Source organism: Pollachius pollachius, assembly GCF_949987615.1.
Source record: "Pollachius pollachius genome assembly, chromosome: 11".
NCBI lineage: Eukaryota > Metazoa > Chordata > Actinopteri > Gadiformes > Gadidae > Pollachius > Pollachius pollachius.
Genome location: NC_136944.1, coordinates 5,596,784 through 5,613,266, shown reverse-complemented (window position 1 = coordinate 5,613,266; position 16,483 = coordinate 5,596,784). Strand labels below are relative to the sequence as shown.

At 44.1% G+C, this 16,483-nt stretch overlaps 1 protein-coding gene across 1 annotated transcript; it reads left to right on the top strand.

The window, feature by feature from the left end:
• Window positions 1-6,055: 6,055 nt before the first annotated feature.
• On the top strand, window positions 6,056-15,481 carry cnn1b (calponin 1, basic, smooth muscle, b). The gene is made up of 7 exons (XM_079746454.1): window positions 6,056-6,265; window positions 9,483-9,604; window positions 10,272-10,338; window positions 10,895-11,032; window positions 11,641-11,757; window positions 13,085-13,231; window positions 13,791-15,481. The coding sequence occupies exons 1-7, from the start codon at window positions 6,206-6,208 to the stop codon at window positions 14,031-14,033; spliced, it is 894 nt and encodes a 297-aa protein (XP_079602580.1). The 5' UTR covers window positions 6,056-6,205; the 3' UTR covers window positions 14,034-15,481.
• Window positions 15,482-16,483: the final 1,002 nt, after the last annotated feature.

Genomic DNA, 16,483 nt, shown 5'->3' with positions numbered 1-16,483 from the left:
TGTATCCTTGTGTCTCGGATCAACGCCGTCTACGATGACCACTACTAATGATCGGATTGTAGCGATGAAGCTGAGACTTACTTGAATGTTATGTCATTCAATAAAGTTGATGACGGGGCGGAAGTTGACGGACTCTTTGATGTTGTTGATTCTCTCCCTCTTTGGTCTCTCCTTCTCATTCTCTTTCTATCGCTCCATCTCATTCTCTCTCTTTCTGCCCCTCCATCTCATTCTGTCTCTCCATCTCATTGACTCTTTCTGCCCTTCCATCTCATTCTCTTTCTATTTATCTACCTTATATTCTCTCTTTGTCTCTCCATCTCCTACTCTTACCTGACACAACCTACAAAGTGAGATCGGGTCAGTTTAGGGAAGACCCATGGTCCCAGTGCATGATGGGTAATGTTATGTGAAAGGAGTAATGGAACAAGCAGAAGTATAGGTTCCTGTCCGATAGGACATACTTTTTTGGACTATGTCCTTTCAAACCACTTTTCCTTGACCTCGGTGGAAAAAATCATGACGTCACGGAAAGAGGTGAAGGATAATTCATAAGGACATAGGAAAAGACAACCGCGGAGCTTAGACTGCCCTTACTTAAGGCTGTCATTATGCATCGGCAGATATTATGGACGGTGTGAAGAAACTACGATGTAGAGAAGATGGATGTATAACAATGACAGCCCCAGTGTAAATTATTAAATGAAAATCAATAAAGGCTCCCATTTTACAAAAGGGAAACAGAATAGTTGTCATATTGATAATAGTTGCTCACACATAGATCCCAATTAGTATGATTGATTGTAGGACAGTAATTGATTCCATGAACAGCCGAATGGTGCGTCGCTTTAAATGTTGCTGTTGCGCAGAATTATCTTTGTTCCTTTGTTAAAGGATGGTCCAGTGTACACTATGCTAAAGGAGATGAGAGAATTTAAGCAGCTTCCCTCAAACAGCCCTGGCTGCCACCGAGATACCTCCGGTTCATTCCACTCGCTGCAGCCCCTGCATCCATCCCAAGGCTGCATACTCTTCAAGGGAGATGGGGACAGACCCTGTCACCTTGGGAGAAGAAGGCCCTACCGAGGGGCCAATGCCGAATGGCTGGGGCTGGGGCCGGCTGGTGATTTCCCAAGCCTCAATTTGGTGTTATGGGTATCTGGAGTGCCTTCTCTCCAGACTCAGTAACCCTAACCCTACAGAGAGAAATCGCCTGCATGGCAGCCTGGATAACCATCCTTGTGTACCATTGTCATCCAACTCAACAATAAACCGGTTCCAACACCCCATCCTGTGTCCTTGTCATGGAGGGGTCCAGTAAAAGCCACCTAGGTAGCGTGTAGCACCAACATAGTTTAAGTCGACCTAACCGTCTGAGACTGTGCAGACTACTTTGAAACTATGACATTGATTATTCGTCATGGGATTAAGCATGGACATATCAGTTGTACACTTATTTTACAGTGCATTATCAATATTATCTATACAGATAACCAGATTTATACATTCCCATAACCCATAAATAGTCCACTATATAGGGCACAAGTGGTCTGTTTGAACATGACTAGGGTCTCTCCTCCTCATCACACAAGTGGTCTGTTTGAACATGACTAGGGTCTCTCCTCCTCATCATTCCTCCTCCTCCTCTCGGAGGAGGAGGAATGATGTGTGAACGAGATTTAGAAAGATAAGATTAAATATGGGAGATGAAAAGAAAAATGAGGGGAGAAGAGATGACAAAAAAGGGAGAAAGTGAAAGGAGGTGGAGGAGGGCTTGGCCTTGATTGAGTCCAGCTATTTGTGTGTGTGTGTGTGTGTGTGTGTGTTTGTGATCCAGCTGGTCAAAGGGGTGGTTCAGTCTGCAGAGCTTTACCAAACATGGTCACAGAGAGAGCGAGAGAGAGAGAGTGAGAGAGAGGGAGAGAGCGAGAGAGAGAGAGCGAGAGAGAGACCGAATGAAAAGGTCGGCTGCTACTACACAAACACACACAAGGCCTTGAAACACACCTAGAACACGACTCCTGGTGTGTTCCAGCCAGCCCCTCACAAATAGGAACCCCTACAGTACTGCACACAGACACACACACACACACACACACACACACACACACTTTTCATCGCTCTTTACAAAAAAATGCCAGACGATACAACTGCCATTCTCTGTATTTTTAAGACCCGTAGCTCCCTGTTATGAATTGTTCAGAGTTGGGTAGTTGTGATGTAGGTGCCATGAATTAAACAGTATACTTTTTCCCCCCTCCATCTTTCTTTCACTGCGTCACCTCTTTTCCAGGTGTTTCCAAAACCATTGGGTCCTAGATTGATGACTGAACCAAAAAAAGAAATAATCAATTATTTCCCATGTATGTAAAATGTCTTTCCCATAGATGAACCAGTGTTTGAATTGGCCCAGTGTTGAACCAGTGTTCTTCCTGTTGGCCAGACGTATTGAGCAACATACTTCTACCTAAAGTAAGGAACAGATTATAGAGTTGTTTTTTCAGGGTTGAAGCCCGTTGGCACACGTTTGGGAGGAAATAAAAATAGAAAAAAATGTACATTCCTGTATAATTTTTTCTGCGATGCCAGAATCTGCCCAGATTTGATGAGGTCAGTTGCTGCCCCTCCCTGTCGTTCATTTTCAACAATAATGTTTCCAAGCAACAACTAGCTGTCACCAACATGTCGCGCGGTGACATCACCGCCTTCAAATGCATACAGACTTTTGGAGTTCAGGCAGGAGGGGGGAGGGGGGGAGGGGGGGGGGGGGGGGTTCGATACACTGCCGAAAGGTTCTGGGTTCAAATCTCCACATTCTGTAAGCATCTTCGAGCAAGAAGCCCATATACCTACTTGCTCCTTCAAGCCATGTGCCTTCAACTGTAAGTCAGCTTTAGACTACACATCTGCTGAAATGGCCAAAATAAATAGACGATGGAGCTAGTATAAGTTGTAACAGCAAAGCCAAAATCGGGTGGATGATATTAAGGAGACTATTGACGTCACAGGCTCAAAGTGAGCATGGACATTTCCAAACTAGTATGTGTCTCCAAACATTACAGTGTCTGAGCAGCCTCAGGACCTTTCCCCGGGGAACGAAATCAATCACAACAACCAGCGCCCACCGGTTAACGTTTACAAGTAATCCCCATTCTTGACTTGTAGCCTCACAAGTATTTTATTGGCCGGGATCCTCTGATCACCGACACTCGGAGTGTTAATGAGCCAATCGGAGACCGGCTGGCTGTGAGGTCATGCTGGGGAAGGCTGGCTGGAATGCTTCTGCTGCTGCTGCGAAGGTCTGAGAGACACAGTGCTCCCGCACAGCTATCCTCCTTCTTCCATAAAAAGAGCGAGAGAGGAAGGACCTCCCATGAGCCAACAGGGAGAGGGGGTCTGGAAATGCCCTCCTGAGCTCCTGAAACAGTAGTTCTCTCTCTCCCGCCCTCCCTTTCTCTCTCTCTGTCTCTCTCTCTGTCTCTCTCTCTCTCTCTCTCTCTCTCTCTCTCTCTCTCTCTCTCTATCTCTGTCCCTTTGCTTCTATATTTGTCGATTGAAGTCATAGAAGTCACTCATTTTTGGACATTGTATTCCCACATCTTAACCACCCCCCTTTGCACCTCCACTACAACTTTACCTCCACCTCCCTAGCTTTCACTTCACTTACACCACCACCACCTACTCCACAGTCACCATCAACGTCCCCATCATCTCCTCCACCACTTCTACCAACCTACAATACCACCTCCTCCTGGAATCCACCTCCTCCTCATCAGTCTCCTAACCACCACTTCTACAACCATGGCAGCATCTTCTTACCGCCGCTCTGTTACCATTACCTACTCCACCCCCATCACCACCTCCATCACCCCCACCCACCGCCTCCTCTCTCCTCCCTCCTCCCACCTCCCGTTCTACCCTTTCCCTCCTCCACCGTCTCACTGAAGAAAGAATGAAAACCTTCAACGCTGGATGTCTGTCCATAGTGAGCGTTTTCTGGTCTCAAGCAGTCTGGTTCAAATAAACACAACTCTCTCTGTCCCCCCCCCCCGCACTATTAATTTGAATTAGTTCTCCTCCTTTCGGGTTCTCTAGAATGGCCAACACTAACCAACACGGTGTTGTACTTTCCATCAATGACACCAGAAAGAGAGATAGTATCGCTGCAGAGTTGTGTTTCACGAGGCAGAGAGAGAGGTGGACTCCCAGCCTCCTCCATGCCCAAATAAAGGGTCCGCATTCCTCCCCGCACCTCTCCTCTCTCCCTCTCTGAAATGTTTACAACTCTGTACGCTTCATCACTGTGTGTGTGTGTGTGTGTGTGTGTGTGAGAGAGAGGGAGAGTGTGACACAGTGTTTGTGGGCTTGTGTGTCAGTCTGCAAGTCTGTGTGTGGATGTGTGTGTGAGAGGGAAAGTGTGACAGTGTATATGTGTGTGTGTGTGTGTGTCGCAGAGTGAGAGCATGTGTGTGTGTGTGTGTGTGTGTGTATGTGTGTCGCAGTGTGAACGTGTCTGTTTGTGTGTGTGTGAGAGAGGGAGGATGTGTGATGTGTGTGAGTTTGTGTGTGCGTGATGTGCACTGTAAGTCGATGTGTGTGAGTTTGTGCATCACTATGCATGCATCCAATTCCTGTGTGTGTGTGTGTGTGTGTTTGTGTGTGTGTGTGTGTGTGTGTGTGTGTGGGTGTAAAAGTGTGATCGCAGATCGGTGTGAACGCGTGTATGTAAATGTGTGTGTGAGAGAGTGAGTGTGTGTGCGTCCAATTGCCAGTTTGTTGATCTATTCGTGTGTGACAGTGTGCGTGTGTATGTGTCCCACTTGCCAATATATCAATTCCACCAATCATTTAGGGTCCAGCCTCTGAAAACCTTTTATCCACAAAAGGATGAGCCACACAGTCGTAATGGCACACCTATGGGATCCATCCTGCATCTCAATTAATCTGCTGGACGTCAAACAGATCAATAGATAGATATGAACACTGTGAGGTCATGTCTGTAGTTAGCTTCCAGACACTGTGACCAGCTATGTGGGCTTCACCACTACTGTGTTAATGTACCTAGACGTACTACTCAGTTAAGAAGTACACAGCACCTTGCTGTGTATTTGTTACACTTTGTATGTTAGCATGTGTACTAGTTATACCCTAGGTTTTGCAGTATAATCTGTATGGGTGTTACTTCATACCAGCATTACTTAAACTATGAAACTAACTGATGGTTTGTGATCCAGTTTGTGAACCAAACCAGTAATCCCAGTTGCACAGAGCACATGCTTTTTCTATTGTTCATCACCGCAATGATACTAGATGATATTCAAACAGCAAATGGATTCCTGAATTAAATATAGTCAATTTTGACAGATTGATCCATGAGCTGAGTCCTACTGCAGGGTCACAACATAGCTCAGGATGCTATAGAATTGTACAATCAGCAGGTTCACTAACGAGCGAGCTAGCTATTGGTATGATTGATTTCGCTTTCTATTATTTCCCCTCTGTAGTGAAATAATATATAACCCTGTTGTTCATGCACTAGTGTTACTCCCACATTAATTAATAAAGTTGTAAAATAAAACGTATTGGACTTAAAGTTATAAGCCTTATTAAGGGTTTATACAGTCTACCAAGTGTTTCTATATTAAATACAACTGATTAATAAAGATGTTGATCTTCTATTTTCATTCTATATTTATGTTCTATAAACTACCTGTCTACATTCAGGCTGTTATTTGGTAATTGGAATATGTTTTCAATATAACTACCTTAGGTAGGATATAAGTGAAAAAGAATAGTAGGCGTACTGTTTGCATTCGTTGACCACTTGAATAAATTTTGCGAGTCAATGAAAAGGCAAATCCAATATGCTGTTTAAGGTTGAAAAAAAACCCTTCTGATTTAGCGTGATGCCCGAGTGGTGACATCACCCCGTGAACAAGCAGCGTCGGCATTGGATGTGGGCCTCGACCAATCACGACGCACCGTGCCAGAGCACAGATGGGAAGAGTTTAAAAAAGATTCGGAAAAGTGTCGGAAAGTTGTCCAAAAGCCACAACAGAGCAGGCTCAACCCAAAGTCCTTACCCTTCTGCAATATTGGATTTCTCCCGATCTGATCAGCGGGGACTCCTTGCCAGTGTCTAAAGACGTGTCCAGCTGCAGCATCAGTGACCAGCTCCCTAAATTGTAAATAGTCAGATCACATCATGTCACAACATTTCAGGAGCGGACCATCGTTCGGACTTTCTGCCGAAGTCAAGAGCAAGGTAAGAGTCCTTTTGCGTTTGGAAACGTGTGTGTTGTGTGCTAAGGGTGTTTTCCACTGAGCTGTGAGGGCTGCAAGGAGCAGGTAAAGGATGCTGAAGGTTGACACCTGACAACTGGATAAGATTGTCCCACAAACTCGAATTAACCTGCTAGATGAAATCTCATTCAATCGATTTGGGATTCGACTTCTCCACATGTGAATGCTTGTTTAAAAAGAGTACACATGTGTGCCTGTGGAAAGTATGCGTGATGCATGTTTTCACAATAAGAGGCCGTCCTACAGGCTATAATGAAAAATGGTCCAGATCAGACCTTTTCAACCGTGTCTCCATCATCCACTGCCCTCAGAGATATTTATCATGGCCAGGCTTGTCAACGGACATCAGTTTTTTTAGACGCCTATATAGGGTGTGTTCACATTTTCTTTAGAGGGTTTTAATTCTCTGAAACGCAAAACAGAAACGGCAGTATGCTGAACCGCGAGGGAATGGAGACAGAGCCCGGTCTGTTTTCAGACCTAAAGTCAGGCAGTAGTGGAGCTATTCAAATCATCCTCATTGTCAACACAGCATGGCGTCTGCTCCCCGGACTCTATCATCTCTCTTCGAAGCTGGAATAGTAGGCCTACTTAATAAACACAGACATTACTAATCAGGCCTGCCCAGGCTGAAAGGATACATGTTTTCCTGTGAGTGTGTTTATGTTCAGCAATGGAGTGCAGTGGGATTTAGCCACCACTGGTTTCTTGTTTCATTTTTATTTCAAGTTACCAGTCTTTCAATTAACATTGATTTATATCTATAGTTATTCAATAGGCCTACCTTATTATGGGCCTATGCTTAAATGTTAATCTGTAACAACATGTGAGTTATCACATAATTCAAAATATTGTTTCGTGTTGTTTATAACTATGGTTTAGCTTTGGAAGAAGAAAACCCCGATGTTGAGGCTGCATCGCTAACAGTGTAACGAAGGGGCTGTCCCGTGTGGCTAACGCTAGCATGACATCAGTCAGGTGCATCACATCACGTCCTTTTAAGGAGCAGAGACCCCGTCCCCTAGCGCGCGACGCATCCTCATATTCCAAACAGTTTACATTCCCGTTTGGCGCAGACGAACCGCTCTCCTGACAGAACGCCGCTCTGACAGAACGCAGGTGGATGCTAGAGATGGCAGTTTGAAGCTGAGCCATCCGCACGCAGACCGCACCGTCCATCAGGGAGACTAGAATAACTCCACTGCTTTCCTTATCTGGGAACAAACTCACTCAGTATTGGCACTGATTCATTTGCATTCATTTGATGACGTTTTGGGGCCCTAATTGTATGATCCTGTGCTAAATGTTTCTGCTACATCTTCATGGGATGTTATGAGGACATGCCTTTTTTCAGTGATATCTGCCACAGAGCCAACAGGGATGCACACTACCGTGTGTTTGGTGGGTTAGCTATTAACTAGTTTACTAAATCCAGAGTTAAGGAGCAGGTTTGGTTTGGACATTTCACTCTAGGAGGCCACTACAGTTCACTGTGCGAGTCAGATGGAAGTTGGAGACGCCCTAGTACCCACTCGACTTTCCTACCCTAAGTCTAACGACTGTTAATGTTTAGACCATTAGGCCATGGCAGTGGCACCCATATGGAGAGATTAAGAACCAGGAGGTACAGAACCACCGGTCGTTGCATTCTTTAGCTTCTTACTGAACCACTTTGGTCTAGATTTATCCCGGAGGCTAGGGGCCTCTCTCCCTCACTCTCATCCTCTGGCCTCCTAGTGCGCTGTGGGAGAGGTCAGAGGAACGGTTCTATAACTGTGGATCAAGATTCAGATAGATTATAATAATACTAGTAATAATAATAATACATTTGATATATCTCTTGATGTATATCGTGCTTTTGTAAATACTCAAAAACACTTCACAAAATATGACATCAAATGCCAAAGTTGCCAATAGCAAAAAAAATGCCAAAGCCGTCTATCTGTACACAACAGAAGCAACACACCTCCTACCAGCTGCCTGCTCGTGGCTGACAGGCAGCTGAATGAACAATGAGCTCCTTTGGACCAAAGTCTCTCTTACATGAGTTTTAATTGGAGCAACATAGCAATGTAAAAAAAAAGAGTAACATGCTGACTTTTGAGAGAGAGAGAGAGAGACAGAGAGAGACAGAGAGAGAGAGAGAGAGAGAGAGAGAGAGAGAGAGAGACAGAGAGAGAGAGAAAGAGATTCAGAGAGAGAGAGAGATAAAGAGAATCAGAGAGAGAGAGCGATAAAGAGATTCAGAGAGAGAGAGAGAGAGATTTTCTCCCAATTTTGGTGTGATGACTTCTGGAGCCGTTTTGTGAACCTGTTTGTATTGGCCAGAGAGTTGGGGGTGGGATGAAAAGGGAGGAGGAGGGAAAGAAAGCTAAATAGATGGAGAGCCTTGGGAGGATAGAGAGATAGAGAGAGAGAGCAAGAGACTCCATGCCAGAATGTAAAGTATTAGAGCTGTGTGGGCGTAAGAGTAAGGATACGCATGGAGAGAGAAGAGCGAGACTCCCACTCAAGAATGTCCCCAGGCCGCTCTCCTCTCAACTTCATCATGAATCATAAAATATACATAAATACACGTGTATTATTATTATTATTATTATTATTATTATTATTATTACTATTATGTCTTCCCAGGGAGGACTCCATATTCACTGATACACAGAGAGATTGTTGTGGACTGAGGTCCATCATCAATGTTATAATATCATGATAATATGTTGTGCTAAACAAAAATGATTACTGTCTAGTCTAGTGAACTATTTTCCAGTTAAAGGAAGCACATGCGCTTCAATCGACATATTTTAGGGGTTAGGCATGTATACCAAACTGTCTTACCCCTAACTGCTCCTTAATGACTGCTCTTTCTATTCACTGTCTAACCCCTTCCTGCTCCTTAATGGCCTGTTCTCTGTACTCACTGTCTAACCCCTACCTGCTCCTTAATTACCTTCCTTTGTATTAAATATCTAACATATATATGCTCCTTAATGGCCTGTCTCTGTACTGACTGTAAGTCACTTTAGAGGTGTCTAGTAAATGAATAAACGGAACAAAATATGAGTGGACTCGTGGAGACTGGGTGAAACTAAGAGGTTGTTTGTTGAACTCCGCGGTGGGTACATGGGACGGGGACACAGATGCCCAGGGGCTGTTGTTCTGATGGATCTCTGGATCTGCAGTTGGCAGGGAAGTACGACCTTCAGAAAGAGGAGGAGCTGCGGCGTTGGATCCAAGACGTCACCGGCAAGCGGGTCCCAGACCCCTTCATGGAGAGCCTGAAGGACGGCGTCATACTGTGCGAGTGAGTACTGGCGCACTGTGGGAGTACTACCATAGTGTCCTGGAGTACCTCCTTCTGAACTATAGACCATTAAAGCCAAAAGGTGACATATTACACCACCAGGTGCGAGTGTGATAAGCCGTTCCAAGCCGTTTTGAAGATCCGCCTCTTCTGACATCACAAGTGGGCGTGTCCACCTAGATGTGTGCTGGGTAGGTCAGTCTACCAGCCTACCCAGTGGACTGTAGCAAACGTTGCTCATCTATCTGCCATACATCTAGGTGGACACGCCCATTTGTGATGTCAGAAGAGGCCGATTTTCTAAACGGCTTGTAACGGCTTATCACACTCTCACCTGGGGGTGTAATATGTCACCTTTAAAGACAATAGATAAATATAATCTATATCCAGTTCCTCTTAGACTCGGTAATGAGCCAATCACTGGCCCGATCCACTTCTGTTACTGAAGGGGATTTTGACTCATTTTTCAGTTTGTGTCTCTTTTTTCAGACTTTTGACAGTTTGTGATCCTCAGCACATTAATTAAATTATTAATTAAAATTACCTTATTGTCTTGTTTTGGTTGTATTTCTTACAAAAACAAAATAAATGGTAAATAAGGATATATTTCCTTATCTTGGGTATTTGTATTGGTCTATATTAAATGAATGTGTTTGTTTCTCGACAGACTCATCAACACACTCCAACCTGGCTCGGTGAGAAAGATCAACAACTCCACTCAAAACTGGCACCAGGTAAGTCATAAAATACTACAGTTATGTATCCATGCTTCCCCATGGCTGGCCTTCACCTTGGCTACTGGCCAAACTCAGTTAGACAGACCTGCCTGCTTATGACTGACCTGCCTGTTATGACTGGGTTATGACAGGCTTACCTCGTTAAGACTGCCCTACCTCATTGTAGCTGGCCCAGTTTGTTAAGACTGGACCTACCTTAAAAGGAGCTGTTATGTTCCTTTGTTCGAGGATGAGAGGCTTCCTGAAGTACAAAGAGCAGTGTGAAGGTGGGGAGAGCAAGCTGCTCTATTTGTGTGTTTGTGTCTGGGCGATTGTTTACATTCCAGAGAGGAGCTGGCCTATCAACGTGTGGCCCAACTCAGAATGCGTGTCTGGGTCCCCCTCAGTAATGAGCAGGCAATGTTGCCAAGTACAGGAATAGTGTGTCATATAGTTACCTTTTTGTTTGTAGGATGTATGGATTTTTAGGTTACAATAATGAAAAACAATGCGTTTGGTTTTAAACTCCAAGCACTGACGTTTAAATGCTCTTTTCTACGGTTGTGTGTTTCAGCTGGAGAACATCGGTAACTTTGTCCGTGCCATCACAAAGTACGGTCTGAAGCTGCACGATCTCTTTGAGGCCAATGACCTGTTTGAGAACACAAACCACACCCAGGTCCAGAGCACCCTGATCACCCTTGCTGGCGTGGTGAGAGCACTCCCCTCCCCTCCGTCCTATTGTTTAGAGTTCTGTTTCTTCATTCATGTTCAAGCTCCTGCAGGTATTCCAGGCATGATTACTACGTTATACAGCTGTACTGCATGACAAAAACACAAAACCATGAGACGTACCTGTTTAATTTGACCATTCTCTCTCGTTCTCCTTCGACTTTGACTTTATATCCTCACTCTCTCTATTAAAGAGAACCTAAGCTAGCTGTTTCTAGTGGAGCAAAAGCAAAGCAAAAGTTGAAAGTTATTATTTATTGTGAACCTTTGGTATAATAAACGAATAGAAACTGAAGAAAATATGTTATTATGGAATCATGCATTCTAAAAATGCTATGCGTTTACAATGTCAAACATCGTAAGTCTCAGGGTTTCCCACAGCACTTTACCATTTAGGCAGCTGCATAAATATTCTAAACTTAAATCACTCTCTGTGTATAGAACAGGCTGCAAGCAAAAGTCTGACAGCCTGCATGAACATGTGCATAAATGGTCCACCTGTAAAACCGTGCATCTCCCGTCTTGTGAAACCCTGCGCTTTATTGACCTAAATAATGTTCTATCCATCTCCAACTCTCCTACCCCCAGGCTCAGTCCAAGGGCTTCCACACTAAGAACGACATGGGGGTGAAGTACGTCGAGGCCACGCACCGCCGTTTCGCCCCAGAGAAGCTGAAGGAGGGACGCAACATCATAGGCCTGCAGGTGAGCTTCACATGGCCGTCCTCCACCTCCCGGATCCACCCGAAGGCCTTGTTATTCCCATGACGCATTAGCGATGGTGAGGGTCAGGTGTTGGGCTAAAGGGGGAAAGCAGTGCATTAAGAGAATAACCACCAAAACAGTTGTTGTGATGGGTATACCAATAAAGGATCGATCATTCTTAGCTAAACTTCAATATGTATTACTTATAGCTTACCTGTAAACAAATCTGTTAAAGTTGGGCCATCATTGGTGCTCTTTTGAAAACACAAACTTTTCCAGGATCTTAGGTCGGCTTAGCTGAGGAGGTAGAGCAGTTGTCTTGGAATCAGAAGGTTGCTAGTTCGATCCCCAGCTCCTCCTAGCTGAGTGTTGATGTGTCCCTGAGCAAGACCCTTAACCCTAACTGCTCCACCAATAAAGGATAGATAATTCTTAGCTAAACTTGAACTCGTATTACTTATAGCTTACCTGTAAACAAATCTGTTGAAGTTGGACCATCATTGGTGCTCTTTTGAAAACACAAATCCGAGAACAATTATTCAACTTTTCTGGGATCTTAGGTCGGCTTAGCTTCCCTGAGCAAGACACTTAACCCTAACTGCTCCTGACGAGCTGGCTCTCGCCTTGCATGGTTGACTCTGCCGTCGGTGTGTCAATGTGTGTATTAACCGATGTAAGTCGCTTTGGATAAAAGCGTCTGCTAAATGCCGTAAATGTAAATCTTATCTGCGGACACAGAGTTGATTTTGTGTCTCCCTGACCAGCAGGAAGATGGAATGGAAGGGAGAATGTAATGGATTGAAGTGACACTTTATAAAAACAATTCAGAGGCAGACCAAATTATTGAATTAGAAATGTGTTGTACGCATGAGCTGTTTATTAATTATTAACCTCATGTGTGCAACAAAGTGCCAAACTTTATAGTCGCGTAAAATATGCACTTAAATTGCACCAGGCGGCATGAACCAAGATTGATCTATTTACTGCCCTTAAGCACCCTTGTAATGTTGTATAGACATAAAATAAAATACATCTAAAATAAAGCCTTTTCTCTACAAGATGACAGCAACAGGGACTGTCTTTAAATACCTTATGTGGGATGCATAGAGAAAATTATAAGTTCATTCTTTCATTAATTTAAGTTGAAAGAGTATTGCCTATTTGTTTGTTTTTTCAAAGAATGATGGGAACTTTTAGGAAAGTGGGGGAGGGCAGCCTTTCTTTTTTGACCGTTTGGGGACCTGGCAAGAAGAGATAAAACACCGCTCCAACCCTAAAACCTCAGGTCCAATCCTAACGTCTGCCCTCTCTTCTCCCTGTTTATCAGATGGGCACCAACAAGCTAGCCAGCCAGAAGGGCATGACCTCCTACGGAGCCAGGCGCCTGCTGTTTGACTCTAAGATCGGCATGGACAACCCTCTCGATCAATCCACCATCAGCCTGCAGATGGGCACCAACAAGGGAGCCAATCAGGTGAGAGGACACAGGACTTCAAGTGGGCGTGTCCACCTAGATGTGTGCTGGATCAATCCGTCTACCAGCCTACCCAGTGGACTGTAGCAAACGTTGCTCATCTATCCGCCATACATCTAGGTGGACAAAGTATCAAACTGGCATATCTTTGCTTTATTAATTCTTAGACCTGACGTTTGGGCATGAGAGCATGTTCTCTTGATTTAAACATACAAATGGGCATTAACTGCACTTTTGATGTCTATTTCCCTTGCCTTTCTTTCTCTCCACCTCTCCATTTGTGTTCTTCTCTGTCTTTGATAATCCATACCTAAACTTCAACATGTATTACTTATAGCTTACCTGTAAACAAATCTGTTAAAGTTGGACCATCATTGGTGGTCCAATGATGGTCCAACAATTTTTCAACTTTTCTGGGATCCTATCTGCGGACACAGATTTGATTTTGTATCTCCCTGAACAGCAGGAAGATGGAATGGAAGAAAGAATGTAAAAAAAAGTATATAATTCACAAAATGGTTATTTTCTTCCGTCCCCCCGTCTTGGCTCCGCCCCCCAGGCCGGTATGACGGCCCCTGGTACCAGGAGGCTGATCTTCGACAAGAAGCTGGACCTGGAGACATGTGACTCCAGCACGGTGTCCCTGCAGATGGGCACCAACAAGCGGGCGTCCCAGCGCGGCATGACCTCGTACGGCCAGCCCCGCCAGGTGTGCGACAACAAGTACTGCACCAACCCCACTGAGGAGGACCCCTACAACGGCCAGGGCGACTTCGACGCCTACAACCAGTACTCTGAATAGGAAACACAGACCCCCCTAAGGACAGTCTCCCACCCCGCCCGCCTAACCCCTCCTCCTCCTCCCCCTCCGGTTGCCTCGACTCCAACTCGACTCCAAACGACAACGACGACCGCAGACTCGTATTTGTGACTAGTTTCTCCCGCTCCCTGAACGTGGTTGCCCCTAGTGATAGTGATCCCGCCAGCACCACCTTCAAGTGGCCGCTTTAAAACCTAAAGTCCTCATCGTAGGAAGGAACCATAGTGATTATGTTGTTCTTATATCACTTTAAATTTAGCTACAAACAAATGTTTTCATACACATCATGTATTCTTTCTCTTTGATAAAGTTTAAGGGTTTACCCCTAAAAAAAGTGATAAAGTATAATTTCCTATTTATTGACTGTATTTCTAGAGTTGTTTTTATTTTATTAAAGCTATTTAATTGGAGTTTCGTGGCGGTACCATGACAACGACGAAGAAGAGATTCCGTTAACGGACACAAGAGACCGACTCGGTGCTATTGACCTCTGACCCCTAAGAGCCAGCGCTCGGCTGCAACCTCTGGTCACATGACAACAAGGGGGTGACGCTACAGGCCTCACACGCGCTACAGCACGTTAATATTCTCCTCACGCCGGCCAAGACGCCCCCCCCCCCATGCCCGCTGCAGATCACCGCACAGGACCCATCGGGTGGGAGCAGAAGCTGTTAGTTTGAAGGCAGTGGCTAACCCTGTGTTAGAAGGTAGAGAAAGATGACAGGGTCTTCAGCCAGGTCTACGGGATCTATGGTTCGGTAAGAACACCGCTGTGTTCTTTCGCTTTCCGTTATATGTCCACCGTCCTGAAGTGCCGCGTGTTTCCAACTCTTCTTCTGCGCTCGAAAGACTGCCGACCCCTATGCCACAGAGCTTCACCGCCAGTCTGCAAGCCCGCCGAACTTTGACCCCCGTCCCACAGTGTATGTTGTAGAAGTTAGCTTGTCGTATGGAAAGTTCATGTCTGGCATGACGCCAACCCACCGGATGTACTGAATGTATTGTTTTATAGAGTGCTACAAGCTGTATCGCTGACCACGGTCACCATGGCCATGGCAGAATTGCATTTCCAACAATAAGTTTTAATATCAAAATCCAATAAAACTTTGGCCATTTAAGTTCCTGCTTTTTGATCTAAATGTGACATGATTTTGCATTTAGCACAGAATTTAGGCAATCGTGCTTTGCCTCATTATACATGAATGCGATGCGCATGTTTTTGTAACTTCAATCATGTCATGTTTTTTTTTGTTGCTAATTGCTTATGTTGTCTGATGATGACAATGGCTGAGACGATATAGACTACTGAGACACAGTTGGCAGCACACAGCCAGAGCTCAGATCATAGCATTGCCAAACTACAATATGATAAGGAGAAAATAGTGCTAGAACAGAAATGTTGCATCAATTTGGATTACAGATAGATCAATTCAACATGAGACTGTGATCTATTCATGGTACATTACCGTTGATTCCGGGCTTATTATGCCTAGTCAACAGCTCGCTGAAAAATAGGGGCCCTTCAACCATCGCTAAATATTTTTATTTTAGGATTTAAAAGTAACACGAGACTCAGCAATCATTAAAACAGTATTTAGAAGTTTAATACAGATTACAGGAAATGGAATGTGTTATTAAGGAGACTTTTGAGGAGTCTGATGAATAGAACAACGGGTAAAACCGATTAACTTTACAACAGGTGAGAGACTGATTAAATAAATGAGCTTGAAAATATGTAATTGTGAATTTGTGATTATTGCAACCGATCAGATTTTATTTTGTTCAACTAATTAAAAACGCATTAATTGTAAGCTGTTTTTACTAGGCAGATTTTTTTTTAAATAACTTAAATTAAGCCAATATGATGGACATCAAAAAGAGAAGTACCCAGCATATATGGAACCATTGCCATTAAATTGTATCAACTGATGGACGCTTCAGATGCATATTGATAATTAAAAGCACATCCAAATAAATTTAAGCAAACGTGAGTAAATGTCTCATAGGCTGCCATTACAAAATAAATACCTTTGCTGCAGTTTTAATTTATAAAAGGTTCACTTACTGCCACCATGCGGTTTGATCATAAAATTGCACTCCAATGCGCACACTCAGGAGAGTATTATCTCATCCAAATTACCAAATCTTGGGTACACTGGGTTCTCCTAAATCTTTAAACACGTTATCTTTCTTGCATGGTTGAAGATGGCAGTAAATATTGTTGCATTGCATCACTGATCGTTGATGTGGCATTATAATCCACATTAAAAAAACTTGTATAAAAGATTAATTCAACAGAAGACATTAGCAAACCGAGGAAGACGACGAGGGTCCACAGAAGACTCTTGAAGAAGGGGAGGGATTATGTAGTCGGTATCTTGATGTTTCCACACATGAGAAGAGTCTGACTGGGAATGATTTCCATGATGTGA